We start from the raw sequence: 25,592 nt of genomic DNA, 5'->3' as shown, positions 1-25,592 counted from the left end.
TCCGACGGTCCCCTCTGCCCTCCTGTTTCCCCCTCGAGGCGGGGGCCGGAAGTGCAGCCGCATCCGCTGGGCGCCTGGGGTGGAGGGACGCGCGGAGATGACGCAAGCAGCACCGGAAGCCGCTCCCCTGTGAGGTTGCGGACTCGGAGCGGCGGCGGCTGGTCCAGGTCTGTTCTGTATTTGAGGCGGGGCCGGGTTTGGGAGGGAGTTCTCAGGCACTCGCGCTTCTGCTGACCTACCGCGCCTCGGGCCGTTTGTCTTTTTTCTGCCTGCAGACGCCATGGCTGCGGAGCGGACCCGGCCGCTGCGAGGCTCTGTCGGCCCGAGAGCACCTAGTCGGTGTGAGCTCCGCGCGAGGTCCCGGGCCCCGGGGCGCTCGCTCAGGTCAGTGCCGCGCGGAACACGGCTCCGGGAGCCTGGGAGCGACGAACGGGTTGAAGGGATCTGGAGTTGATGTTAGAGATGGGAACACTGAATCTCGGAGTTACTGCCTCCTAGTGCCTCAGTTTCCTTAGCTACGAAATGAGTTAACAGTGATGTCCCAGGGCTGCCGTGAGTTTGAAAGAGGATGAAGTGTGGAGAGGTGGTTTATGAACTACAAGCGCTGTGCTAATGTGAGGGACTGCGCCATAGTTGTGGGTATACCATGGAAACAGGTGTGTATGTGGGGGTGCTGCTTGAAATAAAGATGATATTAATGCTAAATAATGATGGTTACTGGCATTTCTTGTAGGCTTACCAATGTGTCAGGCACGGTGCTAAACGCTTTACATGCATTACGCGGTATTCAAAAACCCTTGTATAATAGATAATGCTGGTCGTGGTTAGAACTCAGTTTTACAAGTGAGAAAACTCGGCTTGAGATAGGTGATTTGCCCAGGGTCGTCCGGCAACACATGGAGCTGCAGAACCCTTATTCTATAACACTATTTGTGTTCTTACAGAGCTTTTTCAAATTCGTCCTAAAACCAAAGGCGGTTTTTAAATGGTATATTCATATGGTTTTACATTCAAAAAGGGGCCCGTTACCCCTATTCCACAGCTCTTCAGTTTTTCTCTGGAAGCAACCAGTGTTACCAGCTTCTTGGAAAGATATTCTGTGTATTTGTAAATTTACACACACACACACACACACACACACACACACACACACACACACTTTCAAGGCCTCTGTGCTCTTTAACTGCTGATTATGCTTAATAAGAAAGAAAAGATGAAGCCCCCGCCCCAACAACAAATGTCTTGCTTTCACTCTTGAATAGGTCAGGTCTTGGTGTAGGAGAGGAAAATGCATTCAGGATGTTTTATGCAGAATGTCATCTCTCTAATAAGACCTAGAGGTATAGGTTTGCTTTTTGTGGAGGGGATGGTGGGTCTGGCAAGATGTTGAGCCTGCTACTTCCTATGGGACCCTAGGAAAGTCACTCCACTTCTTGAGCCATAAATTTCCTCATTTATTAGTTAAGGGCAGTAGTATTGATACCTTCCATAAGGTTGTGAAAATCAAGTGAGGTAATGTCTACGAGTAGTAGTTTTTCAAAGCAGTACAATAATGAGAGTTGCCTAAGGGAACATAGGGAGTTAATGGCAGAACCAGAGACCAAACCCAGGCCTCCCATCTCCCAATTTAGGAATCTTTTCACCACATCACCCATTTTAGAGCTTTGTAATTGTTAATTAATATTGAGGGCAGGAGGGCAAGTTTAGTGTTTAGTCTGAAGTGGGGGGAAAGAGGCAAAACAGCATGAGTATGGGTAGAATGAAGAGAAAAATGCACCTAGTGGGAAATTATATACTCAAGTTGATAACTGCCCTTAATTATAAAATTAAACTGCCAGTAAGTTTGAGCCCTTGAGTTTTTTTCCCCCGCATATCTTAAGCCATTCTAAGACATGTTACTGGTCATGTCCATTCCAGCCTCAGGGTCACTAAAAGCTTTCCTGCCAGGTATTTATAGTAATAAAACTAACAAAAAGTGCTTTTTGAGGTACCCTAGACTGGGCTCTGTGCTAAGCATGCCTCTGCTCTATTTCTGACTTTCAACCCTCAAGGTGTGTGATAACTTCCATCACTCACCTTGGAGTTCGTTGAACATGCCCATGATCACATAGGAAGTGGCTGAATCAGTGAAAGATTTGATTGACTCCAAAGCATTTTCCTTTATCTCATTTCTGCCTCTTTATCCAATTGTCTTTGACTCTTCCCATTGATGGGAAGACTCCCCACTCTGGAGGCAGCTATTCCATTATTGGAAAGCTCTGATGATTTAAAAGCTCCTCCTCCCTGTGTTGAATTGAAATCCTGCTTCCTGAAGTTTTCCCCTTGGGGCTTTGTGCTGCCAGTACATGATATTCCTAGAAGCTCTCTAAAAGAGTTCAGTTTAGACCTGTGGCCTTAAGAAAGTTCCTCCAAAGTCAGTTGATGTTTTAGAAAAGTGAAAACGTGTTTTTTTAAATTTTAGTCATGCATTTTGCAGAGTTAATGGAGCCTGCTCTATTAAAATAAGGATCCTTTTTTCATGATAATCAGAGATGAAGAACTGGAAAACAGCCTCTCAAAAGAGATTCAGTAGCTTAAAAGGCAACTTCTAATGTAAGAGGAAAAAAAATACTCTTAGGAGTTAGAAGAATATATAAATCTCAGAGGTGGCTGGATTTTTTTTTTTTTAATTTTATTAGCTGAGCCTTTCTGCCACCTGTTGGCAGCTCAACGGCAGCTCAGCTCGGGCTGGGCATCGAACCTGTGACCCTGTTGCTTAGAGCTCGAGCTCTTAAGCAAGCTCTTAACTAACTGAGCCACTCGGCCGGCCCCTGATGGCTGGATTTTTTAAAAGGTGCTCATCAGAAAGCTTGTACCATAATCTGTGGTGTCATGGGCACATTAATTTGGCATGCTGTAAGATGTCTCTTAGTTATGTGTGAATGATGGGAACCTGATAATGTTTTCATGGGTATTATAAATTTGCCTTGTGGCCATTCAAATAACAATTCAGCGTACATAAATGTAAGCATTTCTGTGATGAATGTGTGGCATCTACGTGTGTGTGTGTGTGTGTGTGTGTGTGTGTGTGTGTGTGTGTGTGTGTAGGTAGGTAGGTATAGGTATAGGTGTTAGAGGAAGACCCCCCCACATTTTTTCACTGTAAAAAAAATGATTCTTGGGCAGATGTTTTGGTGTATGTCTTTAATTGGCCAGCATTAACTAATTAGCTGTTGTGACATTATGTGAATGTCCACTGAAAGGGTTGTTTTGTCTTGCTGTGAATTATTTTTTTTCCAGAAATGTTATAGATAGAAGGTTGTTAGGATTCAGGAGGAGTATCTTGTATTAAGTTGATAAAATCTTTGGTAAACTGATTATTTTTTGGCAGTCAGGTAAATCCTTAAATTAATAAATCCTACCAAATCCTGAGGATTCAAGAGTATTATTTTAAAGTCCATTTGCTAGTTCAAAAAACAAAACTAGATTATGTAATTGGAAAGGTTTGGTTGCTTCTACTGTTTATTGTTCACATAACATTTTTGCCAAATTTGATATTGGGGAAATTAATGAAAATGACTTTTACTTGCCTTATATTGACAAAGTTGGAAGATGAGATCTGGCTTTTTGTGTAGTCCTAATCTAGATGACATATATAGAAAGGAATTTATTTTCTTCTACCACATTAATTTGGACATTTTTAAAATTTGTATGACAGTCTAGTGGGAAACTGATCAGATTAGAGAAAAGTTTTTTTCTTTTTTTAATCATGGGAATGTTTAAACCTATGAAAATAAAGAGAATGGTAAACCTCCATCACCCAACACGAACATCTACCAACATATGGCCAATCTTGGGAAAGATGGTTTTTACTGATTTGCTTTATTTTTCTTGTTCCTTTCCGTTAGTTTAGTCCTCATTGTTAAGAGTGTGTTGAAACCTTGATACTATGTAACGCTGGATACTTGTAAAATTTTTTTGGTTCCAGTTAGCCTTAGAGCAACTTGTCATTCTCCTAAGCAGGGAGGTGGTATAATCAGGTAGACACAATGCCCTAGACCTTATCACAGATGCTCCTGGTTGTAGCTGATTTCAGAGAGAGACAGCTTGGTGTGGTCAGAAATGTACTGCTCTTGAGAGCACTGGCCTGTAGTCTGTTCTGCTGCTATTTTAATACTCTGTTGAGTATAGGCAAATTATTATACTTACCTTCTCTAACCTGTAACTTCCTTATCTGCAAAGTGGAGATGATGATTCACTGTTTTTTGGTGTTTCGTAAGCATCAGGATTATTAATTCGTCTTATTTAGGCTCCCAGGACCCACATGACTCTTTGAGGGGCACATGGTTAAGAGTTGTCACCGGCTCATATAAGGCTTATAAAACAGACTGTGTATGGCCAAATAAGGCCTTTGGTAATTCATGTTCTAACAGGCAGTGCCGTAAAGGAAGTAGAAGAACCAGAGTACCTAAGCCATATAACTTATTAAATGTGCTTTTTTTCCCCCCCCCCAAACCTTTATGCCTGAACATCTATTACAAAAGCCAGTAGTCAGTTCTGTGATTTTGGTAACAAGGTCAGGTTGTGCCTAGCATGATAACTGCTCCAGACTTGCTTTCTGGTTGTCACATCGTGGTGCTTATTTTTGTGATTTTCGTGCCCAAGTAGAGTGATTTAAGGAAATCGTGTTATAGTGGTTTTGATGGGGGAGAGCTGTGTTACATAGAATATACCATTTCATAATGAATGAATGCTTTGTAAATCTTAACTGTGAAAATGCATGTAGCATGTGCTAGACTTCAAAAAGAGCAAGGCATACACACCAACATAACTTTCATCGACTTATGTTTCAGAGATCATGATTTGTAAAAGAATGTTTTCTGAAATGTATTTTCTTTTGTGTGCATGGGAAAATATCAGATAAATATAGTGTATTAACTGTAAAGTTGTAATGTAACTAAGGATAAAATTGTAATGCCAGATTTTTACACTAATTTTTAATACTTCATTTGTTAGCAGTCTTGCTTGAACGGTCTTTTTGAGCAGAACTAATACAATATTTTGATGTGCCACAGGTAAATTTTTCCATAACCTTATGGAGAGAAAGGACTTTGAGACATGGCTTGATAACATTTCTGTTACATTTCTTTCTCTGACGGACTTGCAGAAAAATGAAACTCTGGATCACCTGATTAGTCTGAGTGGGGCAGTCCAGCTCAGGCATCTCTCCAATAACCTAGAGACTCTCCTCAAGCGGGACTTCCTCAAACTCCTGCCCCTGGAGCTCAGTTTTTATTTGTTAAAGTGGCTCGATCCTCAGACTTTACTCACATGCTGCCTCGTCTCTAAACAGTGGAATAAGGTGATAAGTGCCTGTACAGAGGTGTGGCAGACTGCGTGTAAAAATTTGGGCTGGCAGATAGATGATTCTGTTCAGGACGCTTTGCACTGGAAGAAGGTTTATTTGAAGGCTATTTTGAGAATGAAGCAACTGGAGGACCATGAAGCCTTTGAGACCTCATCATTAATTGGACACAGTGCCAGAGTGTATGCACTTTACTACAAAGATGGACTTCTCTGTACAGGTAGGAGATCCTGGAATTGGTTTTTCTTTTTTGTTTTTTGTTTTTTTTAATTTTTGTATTTCATAGGGTGTAATCTTACAAACAGAACAATCTACCCCTAAGGCTTGAGAATGGCAAGTGTTAATTATATGAGATATCTGTAATGGACCCTACCCCCCCTTTATCCTCCTTTCCTCTAGAGAAGATAATCATTTTTATAAAATTTTATGAGAAGAAAGCTCCAGACGTTGTTCTAAACATGATGTGAATCAGAAAGCTGTAATTACTTTTCTCCGTACTTTTCTCCCATGTGCAGTGCTCCATATTGTTTAATTTTTATTTACTGTCAGCAGTGATTTGGGTGAAAAAGCAGTGGAAAAGTTGATGTCTAGCCCAAGCAAGTAGTTAGATCATCTTGGGAGAATTACTTAACCTCTCTGTGTGTGTTTCCTTGTCTATAAAACATGTGAAGGGAGGTATTTCTTTCTTGCTCCAAAATCCTGTGGCTCTAAGAAGAATTAAAAGAGTCTGGGCATGGGAACGAAGACAGTTGGATATTTTAAAACTAGGCCGTTAAGTAACTCAATATAACAAATATAAAATCATTAAAATTTAGAATATGTATAATTTCCAATTATAATGGGTATGTGTTTGTACATATGATAATCAGTGCCCATGTTTTAGGCAATACATTTTGACAGGCATTGCAAATCATTCTTAGGCGGTGTTTTGAATGGCTGTAGGCAGTTTTTATCAATGATCCCAATGCCTGTTCACCTCAATTATATATAATTTATATGGATACTCTATGTTCTTTCTTCATCCAAGATAATTTCTAATAAACATTTGAGTATTACCTAAACTATGTAGTTGCCATTTTTAATAGTTTATACTGTTCTTTGTGTAAATGTATCCTCATTATTTAGCCATTTCCATATTAGTACATATTCAGGTTATTTCTATTTTTATGAATATTTTTGTTGGCGTTTTTTTCCCCTTGAATTATTTTTATTTCCTTGTATTTATTTTTCCTTGAATTGGAATCACAAGATCCAGAAATATGAATGATTTTGTAGCTCCTCTTAGTGTCCTTTCCAAATAGATTGAAGGATGCCATGCCTACAGCAAAGTCTTAAATAACCGGTCTCTCCCTCAGAGTCCTACCAGACTCAATTTTAATTTTTTTAATAGTTAGCTGTATTATTTCTCAAGGTTGTTTTCATATTATGTTTCTTTATTCATTGAGGATGTACGTTTTTTCATGTGGTGGTATAGTCTCTGAAATACTAGACTCTTTGTTTTGTAAAATACACATTAAATGGAAGGCATTTCATGGTTTTGTCTGTCATCCTGAAGTTTACTCCATGCTTACATTATTCCCCCCCCCCCCCCCCCCCGCAAGCCCATCGTTTCTATACTTTCCCAGTTGTGGTGATGGGTTTTCCATGTCCTCTTCGCCTCATGGTCAATGGCGGGTATTTGAAAAAAATTTTTTAAAGGTTAAGATGCAGTAGTGCCTTTGAGCTTGTTGCGCATTCACACTTAGGTAAATACTGGCAGCTGGCTTTTTTGGAGCAACATCTCTAGCTTTTTTTTTTTTTTTTAATTTCTCATTAGACTTTACTTTTGAAATACAATAAAATCTCAGTTATTTGGAGCAGAAGTGAATGGGACACAGTCACTGAACTATTTATCCAGAAAGTTAACATCTACAATAACTGGACCAGACCTTGCATTTTAAGATTATTCTCTGGGTGGGTCTGTATGTTCTGTTATTTTTATTCTGATTAAGTGAATCAGATTTGCCTATTGATAATTATGCTGTGTCTATTGAAGATGATCCAAAGCATTAGTTTAATTTTTCTAATGCAGCATCCCTGGGACTGTGACTAATGAGAGAAGTATTTGTTATAGAATTATACAGGCATGTCTTGTTTGATTTAGATTCCTTTTATTGTGCTCTGCAGATACTGCTTTTTTTTTTTCTTTACAAATTGAAGGTAAGCCCCTGTACCAACAAAAAGATTACAACTTACTGAAGGGTGAGATGATGGTTAGCGTTTTTTAGCAATAAAGTAATTTTTTTAAAAAAGATTTTATTGAGGGAATTTGGGAAGGGGAACAGTGTTGGGGAATTGGGGAAGGGGAGCAGCCAAGTTGTTCTTCGATCTTAGTTGTGGAGAGCGTAGTTAGCACAGCTCCAAGTCTAGTCACCATCTGGCTGCCGTCAGCTCAAGGTGCCATGTTCAATCTTAGTTGTGGGTGGGTGTAGCCACCATCCCACGTGGCAGTCAAACTGGCAACCTTGTTGTTGGGAGCACGTGCTATCACCAGCTGAGCCACCTGTTGGCAGCTCAGTGGCAGCTCAGCTTGGGTGCGGCTCACTGGCCCATGTGGGAATCGAACCGGCGACCCTGTTGCTCAGAGCTTGTGCTCTTAACCAACTGAGCCACTTGGCTGGGCCAATAAAGTATTTTTTGATTAAGGTATTTACACTGTTTTTTAGGCACAATGCTATTGCAAATTTAATAGACTATAGTGTAGTGTAAACATAATATTTGTATGTACTGGGAAACCAAAGAATCCGTGACTCGCTTTATTGCAGCGGTCTAGGAACAGAATCCGCAATATCTCCGAGGTATGCCTGCACAAGTGTGTCATCTTGTTACTTCAGAGCTTATATTTCACTGTGGTTGAATTGCAAAATTCTGAATTTGCTAATAAGCTTAAAGAGACTCAGATTACCCCTTGAACAAGCAATAAAGTAGTATTGCCAAAAAGATTGATGGCTAATGCTAAAATTAACATGGTATGGATTGAATGAGTTAGCTATCCTGCTTATTTTAGAAATAGTTAGAAAGGAACCTATTGTGCTGTTCCTCTTTGTGCTGTTCAGTAGATATTTATTTATAAAATGCCTTCTGTGTGAAAGATGTTTGCGGGCATACATAGATAAATTAGAGCAGAGAACATACACACTGGGTTCAGGAAGGTAACCTGGTTAAGTAACGGTCTCCATGTGGACTATGGCTAATCAGAGAATACCTGCCCTTCTAGAGAGGGTAGTTCCTGCTCCAGTGTAGTGAATTACTGCCATGTGGGATTCAGGCTCACAGTTGTCAGATCTGACATTTTAAGAGAAACTCCAAATGTAGATGTTTGTGAAATGTCTTCTTTTTTTTCTTTTTTAATAAAAGTACTGATTTTTAAGTATTATTCACATTTGAAAAATATTGTGGTTGGGCCGTATTGTGACCTCGGCCATAGTGCGACCTCTGGCTTATAGTCAGATAAGCAAGATGAGCTTTTTATCTGGTGTCGGAAAAGTCATGGTGTATTTTTTCTATGTTTTTCGTTGCAAAAATGTGTCATGACTTTTCCGACACCCAATAAAAGAGGCATGATCAAATGATACAATTGAATTGTATGAGAAACAAATTCATATAGTTGTTCAGAGGAATGAGTGATTTCTTCCATTTGTGAAAACCGGGCAGTGTTTCTGTTGAGTCTTGAAGAATGGGTAGACTTGAGAGAGATGAGATTCAGAGCAGAGGCTTTCCAGTAGGAAGGTCAGCATCAGCAATGGTGTGGACAGGGCTAAGCATGGAGCATGTAGGAGGAACATGAGGAAAGTTCATTTTAGCCGGACCCTTAGGATATATGAGGCCTGACAAGTAAGTTTGCAAGCTTGTTGCAATGATGTTGCTAACCGTTTTTGATGTTAGAGGGATTATTCGTATTGAATTTGTACCAACTGGACAAACAGTTAACCAAGTTTACTATTTGGAAGTGCTGAAAAGGCTGCTTGAAAAAGTTAGACAACCTGAACTTTTGCCAGCAATTCATGGCTCTTGCGTCATGACAGTGCAACAGCTCATACGGCACTGTCTGTGAGGGAGTTTTTAGCCAGTAAACAAATAACTGTATTGGAACACCCTCCCTACAGCTGATCTGGCCCCCAATGACTTCTTTCTTTACCCAAAGATAAAGGGAATACTGAAAAGAAAACTTTTTGATGACATTCAGGACATCAAGGGTAATACAGCAATAGCTCTGATGGCCATTCCAGAAAAAGAGTTCCAAAATTGCTTCTTGAAGGGTGGACTAGGCGCTGGTCTAGCTGGCCTAATCGGTGCATAGCTTCCCAAGGGGAGTACTTTGAAGGCGACCGTAGTGATATTCAGCACTGAGGTATGTAGCACTTTTGTTAGGATGGGTTTGCAAACTTAATTGTCAGATCGTAATCTGAAGACTAAGCTCGGGCTGTGTTGTGAAAGCCTCAGATGGTGGGAACAGGAATTTGGACAGTTTTCTATAAACACTAAGAAAAAACTATGAAATAGTTCTAAGTAGCAAAAGGGCCAGGATCAGAAATATGAACATACAGTAGACCAGTATTTTCATATTTCTTTCAGACCCAGGTCCTCTTTTTATAACACATTTTGCAATATTCCCTTTATCTTGAAGTAAAATTCATAGAAATAATTTATGTACACATATACATATTTTTAAAAATCAATATCATGCCTAAACTTTTATTCTAAGGAGAATGAGAGGTCTGTAATTTAAAATAATACACATTAAACATGTAGTGCTCAAGGATCTGTGCTAGAAGTCAGTGATGTCGTCAGATGTTTGCACCTGCCTGTGCTGACACTGAACTTGATAGCTGTAAATGTAGAATGTTGTATTTGTGTCGCAGATATCATCCATGATGGGATTTCTCAAATTGTGAGGAACTCTTAGCCAAGTTCCCAACAAAGCAAAGTACATTTCTTCCTCAATTTATGTGGTTACAGTATTGGAAAAATCAGAATAAACTGCAAATATGCTTTGTAACACAGGCTCTGGGCTCAGATAACTAAGAGTAAACTTTTCACTTATGAATATCTGACAGCAGCTTCAAGAATGTCATGCAAAATACACGATAATTCCTTTTGTGCACTGTCCTAATCATTGCAGTATGTCTAGCGTTCCTCAGCTCTGCCTCGCACATGCCATTAATGCTCCCCGCCCCCAATCATTATGAGAGTTGAAGCCACTGCTAAGAATTTCTAAAATGTTTTCTTAGGAAATGATACTACTTTTTTTTTTTTTTTTTTAGTTTTAGGTGTACAAAACAATGCAATAGTTACCCTTTTCACCCCTCACAAAGTGACAACCCCCTCCCCCATCCACTGCCACCTTATCCCCGATATCATACATCTCTATTACCATTCCATTGACTCCATTCCCACACTATATTCCACATCCCATGAGTATATATGTATTAAATTATAGTTGACATATAATATTCAACGGCAGCTTCAATGTACAGAGGAGATGATACTTCTATTGAAACCCTCTGACATAGAGAAAACTAGAGGTTCCAAATTAAAGTATTAGCCTGTTGCAGTTCAAATGAGGGTAAAATAGGCCTAGATTTAGGACAGTACGGGTAGAGATTTTAAAGAGGAGCAGTTGAATGGAAGAGCAGCCACTGAAATAGAATTGACAGGATTTGACAACCAACTGGGTATGTGGCAGGAAAAGGGAGATTTCAAAAAAGGGTGAGGTTTCTAGCCGCATGTTTACCTGGGAAGATAGTACTAGTAACAAGAATAGAAAATGAAGGAATAAACTCAAGAGGATAGATGGAGTGCAGTTTGGAATGAACTTAATTCAGTTGGATGTGTAAGTGGAGAGTCCCACGGGAATCTGGAAATGCAGCATTAGAGCTGTGGGGAGTACTCTGGGCTAGAGAGAAAGAGTTAGGAGTTAGTCATATTGCAGCTTTGGCTGTAACTGTGACATTTTAAAAGGAGATGTAGAGAGGAAGAAAAATGGATCCTTGATGAGTGTACTTAGAGACAGGGGAGAGGTAGAGAAACAGAACAATGATGAAGAGAGTTTTGAGAAGGAGAATGATAATTGCCTGTCTTAAGAGGCACTGGTAGGTGTTTATTCAAGTCAATGGCTCAGGGTGGCAGTTGGGAGCTGAGATCTGATTCTACCAGTTAAATATTTAAACTTGGCTTGATACGATCGTTGACTCCGTTTGGCTTCAGCTCATTTTTCTGCTTACCTTTGTAACACAACCATCCCTGTAATTTTTGATATCAAAGTATTGTTTTCATCCTATTTTCTGAATCGGGAGGGCTTTTTTTTCTTTTCATCTAATGAAAAATAGTCTTCATTTATTTAGTCCCCTTTCTTTGTTTCTAGGCTGCATCTTGGTGACCTCTTTGTAAAAACACTGGGCTAGTCATCACAGCAAATGGGAATCAATAGGGAAGGTTGACATAAAGTCAGACGGGAGCAGAGAATGATGACTCCTAAAGACTCAGCAATTAAGAATAGAGTCGTACCACTAAAAAGTGGGTCTCAACTCAACCTGATTATTTTCCAGTGTTTCCTTTAGGGTATAAAACTGAATGGCCTAGTGCTTTCCTGTATAAACTAGTTTAAATAATTCATTTGGATAATTTCTCCCTTTTTAAAAATCAAATTGTGGTAAAATATAACAAGATTTATCATTTTAATCATTTTAAGTGTACAGTTCAGTGCTATTAAGTACATTCACATTGTTGTGCAAAAACATCACCACCATCCATCTCCAGAACTTTTTGCATCTTCCCAAACTGAAACTACTCATTAAACACTGACTCCCTATTCCCACTCCCCCAGCCCCTGGCGGCAGCTGTTCTGCTTTCTGTCTGTGAATTTGACTACTCAGGTACCTCATATGGTTGGAATCATACAGTATTTGTTCTTTTATGACTGACTTGTTTCACTTAGCATAATAGCTTCAAGATTCCTCCATGTTGTAGCATGTCAGAATTTCCTTCCTTTTTAAGGCTGAATAATATTCCATTATATATATATATATATATATATATATATATANTCCATTATATATATATATATATATATATATATATATATATATATATATATATATATATACACCACATTTTGTTTTTCTTCTCTCCTCGTTTTTAACTAGCCTTCCTGCCTCCCATTTTGCCTCCAAACCATTTTCTATGACGCACCTATAGTGATCTTTTAGAAATGCAAACAAGGTCATGGTTAGACACCCTCTTGACTCAGTTCTCCAGCCAGACCTTGCCACTGTTTCCCAGTCATACTGAACTACTTTTATAATCAGTGTCCGTGTTTTAGACAGTGCATTTTGACAAGCATTGTAAATAATTCCTAGGCAGTTTTCAGAATGGTTGCAAGTGTTCTTTATGACTTGACACCAGTGTCTATTCACGTATATATTTATGTTATATATAGAGATACTTAATAGGTACTTTAATAGGTATGTATCAGGGGTTGGCAGTCTGCAAGCTGCAGGGCCAAATCCAGCAGAGTAGATTAATTCTATAAGAGACACCATCTGGCTCAAAAGACCTAAACTATTTACTATCTGGTCTTCTACTGAAAAGTTTTGCTGACCATGGGTATATACTGTCCCTTTGGGGGAAGGTTAATTTACTCATTCTTTAGATTTCAACTACTTAAAATTTGAAAGTTTTTTTAAGTCATGAAATGCCTTCTTCAATCCTATGCCAAAGTCCAGATTAAATACAAATACAAATATAGTGGAGGAGCCAGTATCCTAAGGCATGTTTGTGGAGTACAGTTGTAAACTCAGTGGAGCTTCATCTGAGGTGTTTTCTCCATTTATCCCCTCCCTGTATTGCTATGGGCTTTTTTACTGCCCACCACTTAACTGTACTGAGTTCTTATTGCTTGTTTAGCTTCCCAGGTAGACTAAGCACCCACCATGAGAGCAGGAGCCCTGCCTGACATACAGGTTGAATGAAGGAATGAATGCAACCGCGGTTGATCACTGGCAATAAATCAGCACCAAGGTCAGATAGGACTTAAAGTGATTTCTTTTCCTGCTTTAGCTCCCTAGGAATACAGTCACAAAATGCCCAAGCTTAAAGATTATCTAGACCTGTGTTGTCCAGGACAGTAGGCACTAGCCACTGAACGGCTTTTGAGCACTTGAGCTGTGGCTCGTCCAAACTGAGAGGGGAAATGTGAAATACTCATTGGATTGTGAAGATTTAGAATATAAAATACTTCATTAATAATTTTTATATTTGTTACATGTTGAAATGATAATTTGACATTGAATTAAATAAACTATATATTTTTTTTCATTTTTTCAAGTAAATAATAGAAAAATTTAAATTGCCTATGTGGCTTGCATTATATTTTATCGGACAGCACTGTTTTAGCACATTGGCTCTCAAAATATTGCTTATGCATTAGAATCACTTGGCAAGCATTTAAGTTTGTTGGATCCCACCTCAGATATCCTAAATTAGAATTTCAGAAGGTAGGCCCCTGCATGTATGTTTTGATAAAGCTCCCCAGATGTTTCTGATGTCTTATATGCCCATTGACAACCACCAACCAAATCTCACCCCTCGTTTTCTAGAGTGGAAATGGACTACCGAAATACAACAAGTAGAGTCTTCATTTCATTGTGCTCTCGTAGGATTTGCCCAGGTTGAAACTCATGTTCTGCCTCTAAGTGGTAGCTATTTTTCCATTGTCTGAAACAGTGGCTTTTGACCAACCCTTACAGGTACATTTGTGGCTGGCTTTACTTTTTTTTCAGCTTTTTGAAAACTGATCATTTGGTATTTCTCTAGAATACTATGTTCTTGTCATAGTGATGATATTTGTATCCTCAAAATGTCTTTGTTGATTCTTATTACTACTTTTCTAAAGGTAAATGGCTAGATACGAGTTAATCATTAGGATTTTAAGTGTAATTAAAGCATTGTCACCATGATCAGTAGAATATTTTCATGAGATGCAGAAATGAAACCTACTTTTTTCTACACGGTCTTATGAGGCTATACAAGCTCACTGTTGAGTTGTGAATGTCTGGGAGTAATTTATCCCTGGTTTTCTTAGAGCTCCCTTGACATGTTTCAAGATGGCCCAAGATCATTTCAGGTTAATTGCAGTTAACCTTTGCAGAAGTTAACCTGTGACGTGAGGCTCCTCTTTGAATTGCCTAAGAGTGGAACGTGTTCCAGCAGACAGCTTTACCATCCAGCGTTCTTCATTTGTTCAGGGTTGTTGGGTAATGGACAGGCATGCAAGTGTACACATGCAGTCATAGGTAATACTTAGCATTTTAAGCTCAAATCAGAGCTCATGATAGTCAAAGATTTATGAAATTTTACAAGTAGAAGCACCAGGGGATGCTTTTGTCTAATACTCCTCTAACCTGGAAGCTTAAGGGGAAAGGACTAAACCAAAAAGCTCTCGTTCAGTCCCTGTTAATACCATTTTGGTGACTGAACAAGTCATGTTACCCTCTCCATGCTTTGGTTTTCTTGGCTGTAAAGTGGATGTGCTAGAGGAGGTGACCATTAAGGTTCTTCTTTAAGAATACCATGGTTTGGGGATTGATTTTCCTTCTTTAGATTGATTCTTCTCCATCAGTGCTTGCTTTCTTACTAATCTCTCTGTTTTTCCCTTGAAGGGTCAGATGACTTGTCTGCAAAACTATGGGATGTGAGCACAGGACAGTGTGTTTATGGCATCCAGACCCACACTTGTGCAGCAGTGAAGTTTGATGAGCAGAAGCTTGTGACAGGCTCCTTTGACAACACTGTGGCCTGCTGGGAATGGAGTTCCGGAGCCAGAACCCAGCACTTCCGGGGGCACACGGGGGCGGGTGGGTTGCCTTTTTTCAAGGGTTTCTATAGTTCTTTAACCTCATTCCTTAAGGTCAGGAGCCAAGAATGTGATCCCTTTTTTGTTTGTTTTTGTTTTTTAATCGAACTTGCCTTTCTCCCCTCTTCTTTCTTAGTCATGACAGTTAATCCCTTTATTCAGGTTATTCTTATTTGGAATTTTTCCCCTAACTCTACTTTTCCTTGGCTCATTTAAAAACTCCCATGTACCTTTATGCTGGGAGGGGGCAGTTCTTCTCTCCTATTTCATTTACATCCTGTTGAATAGTCAGTCCCCGTTGCTTTTAACAGATTTTGTACCTCCAAATTGACTAAGTTCTACACTTGTAAATTCAGTCTACTTTTATTTGTAGAATTAGGGTTGGAATCTTTTGGAGTGATGGTCATCCCCAGATTGTGTGATCTACACATATTACATTGAATTGGAACTTGGTTGACAATTGATAACAAACCACTGCTTAGAGATAAGATAAAAGAAACAGACACTTGAATATTTCCTAATAATTTTACAGCAGCCTTAGTTTGCAAAAACTGGTCATTTGATTACAGCCCTGAGACCTGAGCGTCTCCCTCTGTGTATCACATTTTGGAATTTTGGGCAGAAATCATGTTGAGCTATTTGCCAGCCTCTTGTGCAGTAGCTCCCTTCTTTCTTTTCTCCATGTGCCCACTGCGTTAGCCCCACGGAGTCACAGTCTAGGCTCTTACGCATCACATTTTATGAGCGGCCTTCCTGACTCCCTGAACAGTTGAGTCCCTCTGCTATAGGTTTCCCAGTAACCTGCATTTTTGCCATAACACTCATCATACAAGTAAGTATGACAATCTTGATTTCCCCACCAGGCTGTAAGCTCCCGAAGGACAGGGACCCTGCTTGTCTTCTTCACCTTTCAGGTCCTCAGTTCCTTGCACCGTACCTGGTATTCAGTAATTCTTTGAAATAAACCTTGCTATTTTATTGCTAAAAGCAATTTTTTTCCCCCATTTTGTTTGTCCGATATATTTTCCCTCAGCCTGCTATCTGCTACCACGTGTTTGTTGTAGAAATTACTATTTGAAGACGTGATTTGCTGTGGAACTTATGTATTAAGCTGAGTGTACTATTCCACAGTATCAAGATATACATTGACTCCGGGTGATTTTATACCTGATCTACTTTGAGAGCCTAGCTCTAAAAAGTTTCCTCCTTGCTGTTCCTTGGGCATTGCTGTGGCTTTTCCTAACTCATGCCTTTGCTGTTCCCTCTACCTGCAGTATTCTCTTTCTTTTCTTGATAAACTCTACTCATCCTTCAGGGCCCATCTCCAATATCGCCTCTTCCCTGAAGTCCTCCCTGATACCCCTGGGCAGAGTTAGTCATTCTCCTTGGTGTTTCCCTAGCAAGAGGTAAACATTTATTTATTTTTTTGGACTTCCTTCTCCACCCCTCACTTAGACTGAGTTCCTTAAAGAAAAGACCAATGTCTTCATCTCTGGGTCCCCAGTGTTCCTTTAGAGTTTTGCAGGCATTTAAAAGCAATTATTTGAGTACTTGCTATATACTCAGGCATTGTTTGGATGTTGAGAGTACAGCTGTGAGGAAATACAGTTTTGAGGGAATGGCTTAGCCTGACCTTTGAGATCCTTGTTTGTGTTTTGTTTTTCTCATACTGCTTTTCTTGAGAATGAGTATTGTATAGTATTGTTTTGTTTTGCAGCTTATATTCTTGATATTCTGTCTCGCTGCAATAAACAGTGCAAGTCTGGCTAGGGCCACCTATGTTCTATTTTCCCTGCATAAGTTTTGTGTAGGACCAGGGGCAGTCCTGAAAAGAAATGCCACTGTCTCCAACACTGGGTTTGCCTCTCACTTTTGAAGCTAGCACACATATGATTCCAGGGACTTTTCCACCTTTAGAATTACAAGCAATAATAATAAGCATTTTGAAATGGATATATTTTTTTTCTCATAAAATTGCTAGTTGAGTAGCACCGCTCTTACAGTAACTCTGGTTGAGAAATGATAAAATTGGGCTGCGAGGGAGAATAAACGCTGCTGAGTTCTATTATAAATGATCCTCAAATGGGCATGTTGTAACTTTGTGTATGTTATATATATATTAGTGTTTAGTGTCGACTACAATGATGAACTGGATATCTTGGTGAGTGGCTCTGCAGACTTCACCGTGAAAGTATGGGCTTTATCTGCTGGGACATGCCTGAACACACTCACCGGGCACACAGAATGGGTCACCAAGGTAGGAAGAAATCTTAACGTCATGCTTTGTGGGGGTGAGGTGGAGGATGGCAGATGCTGCCTTCTAAGTGGTAGGTGAGTCATAAGATGGAATAGATGCAGCCACAAAGCATGATGTGTACAAGAGTGATCAGCATGTAAAAGACACTCAGTAAATATGAATGACTGTGGACATGGAAAAATGCCCACAATATAGTAGGTACGTAGAGGGAGCAAATAAAACAGGTCAGATACAAAAACAAAAAACTGTAGAATATGATACCAGTTTCTAAATGTATTTATGCACCAAAATGTTGAAGATGACTATTTCTTGTGGGATTGTGGGTGCTTTTTTTCCCGTTAGGATAGTGTTTGTTTAATTAGAAAAGCAGTTTTCACTTTGAAAAAGAAAATACTTGTAAGAAGTAGAACAAAGAAACATGTATAGGATCTTTAAAAGAATATTGTGATATTTTCTAGTTCTCAAAAAAAAGATTGCTATGCGGATGAAATGCAGTATGAATGATGGAAATGCCATGCAGAAACACTTGAACTTACCATGCCGTTCTGTAAGGGACTGAGGATACAGGAGTGAGCCAAACAGACCCAGGCCTGACACAAATGTTAGTCTAGCAGGAGAAATAGTTATTAAACAGTAACTTTACCTATAAAAATATAATTATAAATTGTGTTAAGTGCTATGAAGGAAAAATGTAGTGTTCTATGAGAAAGTCTAGGAAGGTATCTAATTTGTTCAGGGAAAGCTTTTTGAGAGGGGACAAAATGTGAAGAATAAATTGGAGGTAGCTGTGTGAAGAGTAGTGGAGTGTTTCAGATGACGCAGTGTATGCACAGGCTCTGGGGTAGGAAAGAGACTAGAACATTTGATGACCTAGAAGAGTGGTGGAGCTGTGTTGTGGGGAAGGTGGTGTGGGAGAGGTAACCATCATGTATGGCTTACTTGCCATATTAAGGATTTTGGATATCATAAGTGTAGTAGAAAAAGCTATGGGCGAGTTTTGTGCAAGGGTCTGGTGTGGTTTATGTTTTAAGAAAATAACTGCTGAGTGAAAAATGGATTAGACTGGGGCACAAGTGGATACAGGGTGGCCAGTTAAGCTTTTCAGTAGTCTAAGCAAAAGATACCCATGGCTTGGACTTGGCTGGCAATAAAGAAAGAGAAGGGCACACATGAAGGGTATGTCTTCAAGATAAAGCCTATCGACTTATGGGGAACAAAGAAGAAAGAATCAGAGATGACTAGTGGGTTTTAGGTTGGGTGGGTGATTTTGTCTTTCTGACATAGGTGGAGCTAAAAAGAGAACAATTTGTGACAAAATTGATGATACCGCTAAACTGTACATTTAAAAATGGTTAAGATAGATTTTATGTTATGCATATTTTACCACAATAAACAAATTGGGAAAAAATATTTCTGTATTGGGCTCTTTGAGTATTTAAATACAAAAGTTATTTAAGACAGTTTGGTGTTGTGTTAAAAACAGTGGACATGGGGCCAGGACACTGTGATGCCTTAGAGAAGTTACTTCACCTGAGTTTCACCTGCTAAATGTTCCTGTGAATATTGAATGAGATGATGGGACAGTACCCAGCAGGGTGCCTGGTACTTAACGGGCTTGTCCATTTCAGTTGAATCTGCAACCCAGGCTTCTGAATGAGTGAGCCTGGCCTACCCACTCACTTTGTGTTGATTTATTACAAAAATAACTAGAACCTAGTGTTTATAGATTACCCCAAGTGCTAGTGGAATGTTGCATTTATTACATTATTATTATTATTATTATTTACATTGTTTTATTTTATTTTGATAGCAGCTATGTGAGATGATAAGTGTCCCATCCCCTATTTTAAAGATGAGGAAACTGAGAAACAGAGATTTGGTAGTCTTGCCAAAGGTCACAAAGTCAATACATGGCAGATTCTGGTTCTAAGTCCAGTAATTTTTCTTTTACAATGCACATGCTTATGAAAACACAGATCATTTATATGTAATTCTATGTCTATGAGCTTTTTCTTTCACAAGTAACAATTTATAATTTTAGAAATCAGTCCTAAGGTTTAATTCCAGACCAAAGCTAAGATTAAATGTTGCCAACATCAGACACTTTTAGATCCTGCTGATAATTCAGACACTGGTTGCAGTAAAACTTAGTAGAGGTTAACTTGGTCATAGAGTTAATAGCTCAGCTATTGTAGCATACTATATCATATCAAGCTCTGTTTCACATTTGAATTTTTTAAAAAAAAAGCAATATAGAAGTAGCATTAAAAGGATCTTTCCGTAACATGGATGTTGATATTTCTAGGTGGTTTTGCAGAAGTGCAAAGTCAAGTCTCTCTTGCACAGTCCTGGAGACTACATCCTCTTAAGTGCAGACAAATATGAAATCAAGGTAAGGTTTTTGTCTTTTTTTCCTCCATTATTTTGCTTCATCAAAGAAAAACTGGCAAATATAAGAAAATTAAAATGATGTGGCAAAGGGGGACTATTTCAAGGGCAGCAGGAGTATCTTAGTCCAAGCCATCTTAAACCCATTGGAAAGAGAATTCCTCCTTATCTCTATGTTCTAGGCAGTTTCTAACCCTAATTTGTAAATGAAGAAAAGAAATTCCACAGAAAGTGATCTTCAACACATTCTGTTTCCTTAAAACACATATCTTCTAACCTCCTCAATTCTTATATTCGAACTATGAAAACATAAACATTTACTTATATAATAATAATAAAAATCTGCAAAACCTTTACAGAGCACTCTTACATACATTCTTAGTGCAGCTTTTAAACTATTCCATGTGGTAGGTATTATTATCTTCATTGTGGGACTGAGATTCAGAGAGGTTGTGTTTTCCCCAAGACAACATAGCACATACATGCAGAATTAGTTTGAACCCGTGCCTCTCAAATGTAAAACCTGTGGTCTTTCCAGTTTACTTCACTTTGTGTCTGAATTCAGCAAACAAAAACCACATTAAGGACAAGCTTTTCTATGGTGATGTGACCTGTCATTTCTCCTAATTTTCTTTTATCTGTAGATTTGGCCAATTGGGAGAGAAATCAACTGCAAGTGCTTAAAGACATTGTCAGTCTCTGAGGATAGAAGTATCTGCCTGCAGCCAAGACTTCATTTTGATGGCAAATACATCGTCTGTAGTTCAGCACTGGGCCTCTACCAATGGGACTTTGCCAGTTACGATATTCTCAGGTAGTCTTTCCTGGGACCTTTACCTGTGATAGTCTGTTGCAGTTCCCTCCCTCCCTTTCTTCTCTCCTTCCTTTTTTTGTTGCAGTTTAATAATAAAGACAAAACTAAATATTTGAATAAACCAGTAAATAACTTGCTTTTGGGAAATGTTTACATCAGTTATAAGCAGGGTTATGTACTGAAAACCTCACACATAAAAATGTTTTAGAGGCTACTGGTAGTTAGAAAGAGTGATATGCTCGAACCTAGAAGATGGAAGATCTAATCTCTCCCTTTACTCTGAGTCACTTCCCCTTTCAGAATTTGACATGGTTTTCTGGAAAATGAGGGGCTTGGATGAAAAGATCTTTCCGATCTCCCCTAGTTCTAATATTTTAAGTTCTACTTTCTAGTCATTTGAAATTCTGCACTGAGCGATCGAGTAGCCTTCGGTTGACTAGTAGAAAGACAGAGGTATTTAGAGAAAAATAGGCTTACAGGGTTTCTCTCTAGAGAAATAAACAAGAAAAGGTCCATTCTTGGACAAATAATTTCGTGATTCCCTGCATACCGTAGACCCCTCGTAGAGATTGGCGGTATCTATTAGCACATTGGAGGCTGATGGAAGCCAGTGCCATATGGTGATTAAGAGAACTGACTTTGGTGATAAACAAACCGTAGTTTAAGACTGTGTGCCATCTCTTATGCACTGTGTGATATTATATAATTTTTTAACCTCTCTGTGCCTCAGTTTTCTCACCTGTAAAGTGAAGATTAAATGAAATGCCTGTAAATGAGGACCTAGCACAGGACCTGGCAGATCTTTATTACTGATAGCTCTGAGAAGCCCTACATAAAGAAACCTGTTTGAATTTGGTCAACCTCACACTTAGCTCTTTTTTTGAGGAACACCTGTTACCAGCTCACAGAATTAGTCTGTTCCACAGCTTGGTTCAGGAAATGCTGACTTGGGGGGTACAGAAAATTGAACATTCTCTTCATTGGTTTTATGTATGACTGTCTGCGGTCCTGCTGTACGGGATCTGTTCATACTAGGACTTTGGTGGACCCTGTCACTCTGATCATAAAGTTACAACCCCGGTTATGTTTCCCTGGACTTAAATCTGCATTTCTAACCAAGTAGGTTTCTAGGCTGTGTATGCTTTGAGAAGAAAAGGCCAGAACAGATTCTGGAAAGCATTAGTCCAAGCTCTTTTTCCTATAGATGGGGAAACTGAAGCTGTGGGAGCTTAGGGGCCTTACCCAACATCACACAGCTCACCCTAGTTCAGCATGCACCACCCACCTATCCATCCATCCATCCATCCATCCATCCATCCATCCATCCATCCATCCATGGCTGGATCATCCAGCAAGGACATGCTTAAGGTACCAGCAAGCCAGAGAGAAGGAACTTTTGAAAGAACTTGATACTTTTGCAAAGAAAAAAATCCAAGTAGCCACTGTGGGGAAGCAGATCTTTTACAGTTTAGTACTATTTTTATTTTGAATTAAAATTTGGGGGAGAGGGGTACAAAGACAAGGTAAAATAGAGGTTCCATACTCTTTTTAATGCTTAGAGTCTCTAAAGGTTTTAATGTCATCCTTTCTCACACACTTCTTACTCAGAATACAGAGTATAGAGAATCCAGTGTCCCAGATGAAAGTTCTGTTAGTTTTGAGTATTTGGATCCACAAGCTTAAAGCAATAACCCTACAAGATTGTTTGCTGCTAGGAAGGGCTAGGTTCAAATTTTTCTTTGAAAAGGGGCTAGTTTATCTCCTGTTCCCCCATCCCACCCCCCACCCAAACACAAATAAACCAACTTCTTTTGAAATCTTAGTACAAAGTTGCTAGGACCAGGTAGGGCTATTTGGGTTTTGAAGCTAATTAAAAAGCAAAGCATAAATGGCAGTGCGTTGCTCAATACATCTAAGATATGATGCAGTCTCTTGAGCTAGGTTATCTCACTATAGCAGGCAGGGTTATTTAGGGTCAAGGGCCCAGACAGCACCACAGGGATGTCTTGCTACAATTCTAAAGTAACCAAAAGGGGCTGTGATTCTGTCGAAACCTGTATTCTATCCTGCAACATATTTGTGCTTCAGCCTTTGGAGTCAGCTCATCTTTACCAGGCTGAAGTCCTGTCCCCTAACCACCCAGTTCTAAGTTTCTGGCTATTTCCTGCTTTGCATTGACAATGTGGGATGCACTAGACTTCATTGCTGTTTTTCCCAGTTTCCTTCAGATCTCTTTTGTAGGGATTTTTATTTGCCCACGTTCATTGCACCACTGCTCTGTTCTTTGGCAGATACTTCCTGAACAGCTACCTGTGTTTTAGGCATTGTGATGCACCCTGGGAACCAGCAGAAATACTTGCCAGCAGGAGGGAACACTGACATTAAATAGCAAATTACACATAAATGTATTAATGGTTGGGATAAAAGCAGCGTAGTACGGGGTACTTGGAGATCTCACCTAGTTTGTGGAGTAAGAGAAAGCTGTTCTCAGGAAAAAATTTGGGCTGAGCTCTACAGGGTGAGTGTATGCATTCACTCAGTGCTAGGGGTAGATGTGCAGTGAGGAGCATTGCAGCCCGAGAGACCAGCCTGTTCATAGGCCTTGAGACTGAAAGAGCCTGGTATATTTGAGGAACTGAATGAAGGCCAGTGTGGATGGAGATGGGAGTTCAATAGAGAGCCATAGAAAGGTTTAAATGAGGTGGTAATAGGATTAGATTTTAGTCTGAGGTTAACTGATTGAAAGGAGCCAAGAGTGGATGTGCGGAGACCAATTGAAAACTTGGCAGTAGTACAGGTGAAAGACAATGTCTTGGATCAGAGTTGTGTCAATTCAGACAGTAGTGAATACATTAGAGGAAAATTTAGGAGGTAAAATCAATAGATCTTGGTGATTACATTTATTGTCTGAGTAAAGAGGAGAGTTGGATGGTTGCCATGTTTCCAAGCTTGAGCAACTGGGTGGATGAGCAACCAAGGCAGTAAAGAAGACAAACAGGTTTGGCTAATAAGCTCAGTTTGGGGCAGGCTGAGTGTTAAGGAACAGGTCGTCTTCTCTACTAAACCCCCTGCCTTCCTAACATCAAACTGAAATCTGCTTTCGTGTACCCCTTTCCCTTGGACCCCAGTTCTCTCTCCCAGAACTTGTACTGTCTGGCCTCATGCGTCCCTCACCATTTAAAGGTGACAGTCAGGGAGAGTATCCCTGTCCCTGCCAGTTCTTTTTCTCCCCCTCAGCTGATCTCCTTCAGCTGTTTCTTACTTGCCCTGGTTACCAGGACCTGCCATTCCGGTTAACCTCTTGGACACACGCTAGTTGGTAGTGTCCTTGTTAACACATAGGCTAACTGGCCTCTCACTGGGCCCAATGGTACTGTCACAGAGCAGAATTTCTATGTCACTTGTCTTGTAGCTCTTTGTGGTGCCTCCAAAGAGGACATCAACTTCGCTTGTCAACCTTTACCTCAATGACTGTGCAGACAACAGAGACTTAAGTTTTTTTGGTTTGTTTGTGTTTTCATTTTTGCAGCTGTTTAGCTAGGTCTTTCCCATTTTGTACCTTTGTCATTGATATTTTGGGAACTGCCAACCTGAGAAGGTTAAGGCTGTCCTTCCAACTCCCCCAGTTTTCTCTAATAACTTCTTATGAATCTATTATTAATAAATGTTTCTAAATTATTTGGGCAACTTTTAATATTTTCGGCCTCTGCTGTTTCAGGGGGAACCTGTGTGTTTGCTGCCTGCTCATTAGAAGAGCACGTCAGTCACTTGGCTTTCAGTCTTTGTTCCAGGCTTCAGGAGGCTCCCTTAGGCCAGCATGCTAGGATTTGATGGACAGATCTTTTCACCTGGTGGTAACAGTTGAGTCTTCTATTCTAGCTCTAACTGGGGACTGAGTAGTTGTGACTCCTTAGCCAGAGTATTTGCCCTGCCGGACTTCAGCTTTTGCATCTTAGAAATGAGAATGTTAAATGAGAATGTTAAATCTGTAAGATCCTTTCCAGTTTGAATGGGCATTTTGTGCTTTTATAAATGTTTATCAAATACTGCCTTCTTCTTTACATGCTTGTGTTATAGCATTATGAAGGGTTCTCCCTCTCCTCCCGCCCTTACACTGTCCTTTTTGTCTTCATATTTTCCTTTTTATCATAAACTTTCATTTGAAAAGATTACAGTAGCAGAAACAAAAGCAAAGTTGCCTTCTGGTTCATGTTTCCTAACTCTCAACCTTGTAGGGTCATCAAGACTCCTGAGATAGCAAACTTGGCCTTGCTTGGCTTTGGAGATGTCTTTGCCCTGCTGTTTGACAACCGCTACCTGTATATCATGGACTTGCGGACAGAGAACTTGATTAGCCGCTGGCCCCTGCCAGAGTACAGGAAATCCAAGAGAGGCTCAAGCTTCCTGGCGGGCGAAGCGTCCTGGCTGAATGGACTGGACGGGCACAATGACACGGGCTTGGTCTTTGCCACCAGCATGCCTGACCACAGTATTCACCTGGTGTTGTGGAAGGAGCACGGCTGATGCCACGAGCTACCACCGTGACTGACTTTGGGTGCCGGGGCTGCAGGTTTTGGGTGCAACCTCTCTGGCAGCCGACTGCATGAACCAAAGTTCTCACCTAATGGTATCATCACGCAGTGCACAATCATTTATCTATGTTTGCCAGGGGGCCAGGGCTCGGGGTGGGGGAGGGCTCGTTTTATGGACATACAACGCAGCATGCTAATGGGGTACACCGTTGACTTCATTTGTACTTATGTTGGTTGGTATAAGAGGATGCATTTCGGGCTCATCTTTATTGAATACTGGTTTTCAGTAAAGAAATTTAAGCGGTTCATTAATCTGCTAATTGGTTGCCTATAAAAACACATTGTCTATTAAAGCTTTTTACTAT

The 25,592-nt window shown here is 39.9% G+C and overlaps 1 protein-coding gene across 5 annotated transcripts; it reads left to right on the top strand.

The window, feature by feature from the left end:
* Nucleotides 1-83: 83 nt before the first annotated feature.
* Nucleotides 84-25,592, top strand: FBXW2 (F-box and WD repeat domain containing 2). 5 transcript variants are annotated; one of them, XM_019648264.1, is made up of 8 exons: nucleotides 84-167; nucleotides 276-384; nucleotides 5,055-5,564; nucleotides 15,043-15,237; nucleotides 17,360-17,493; nucleotides 19,799-19,885; nucleotides 20,526-20,695; nucleotides 24,931-25,592. In XM_019648264.1, the coding sequence occupies exons 3-8, from the start codon at nucleotides 5,075-5,077 to the stop codon at nucleotides 25,217-25,219; spliced, it is 1,365 nt and encodes a 454-aa protein (XP_019503809.1). In that variant the 5' UTR covers nucleotides 84-167; nucleotides 276-384; nucleotides 5,055-5,074; the 3' UTR covers nucleotides 25,220-25,592. The 5 variants fall into 5 exon arrangements, with proteins under 5 accessions (XP_019503809.1, XP_019503812.1, XP_019503808.1 ...); XM_019648267.1 differs by having other exon boundaries at nucleotides 5,147-5,564; nucleotides 24,931-25,580; XM_019648263.1 differs by having other exon boundaries at nucleotides 276-656; nucleotides 24,931-25,580.

This window comes from Hipposideros armiger, unplaced genomic scaffold, assembly GCF_001890085.2.
Source record: "Hipposideros armiger isolate ML-2016 unplaced genomic scaffold, ASM189008v1 scaffold_123, whole genome shotgun sequence".
NCBI classification, from domain to species: Eukaryota; Metazoa; Chordata; class Mammalia; order Chiroptera; family Hipposideridae; genus Hipposideros; species Hipposideros armiger.
Note: the sequence above shows the minus strand (reverse complement) of the source record. Positions and strands in the feature narration are given on the sequence as shown.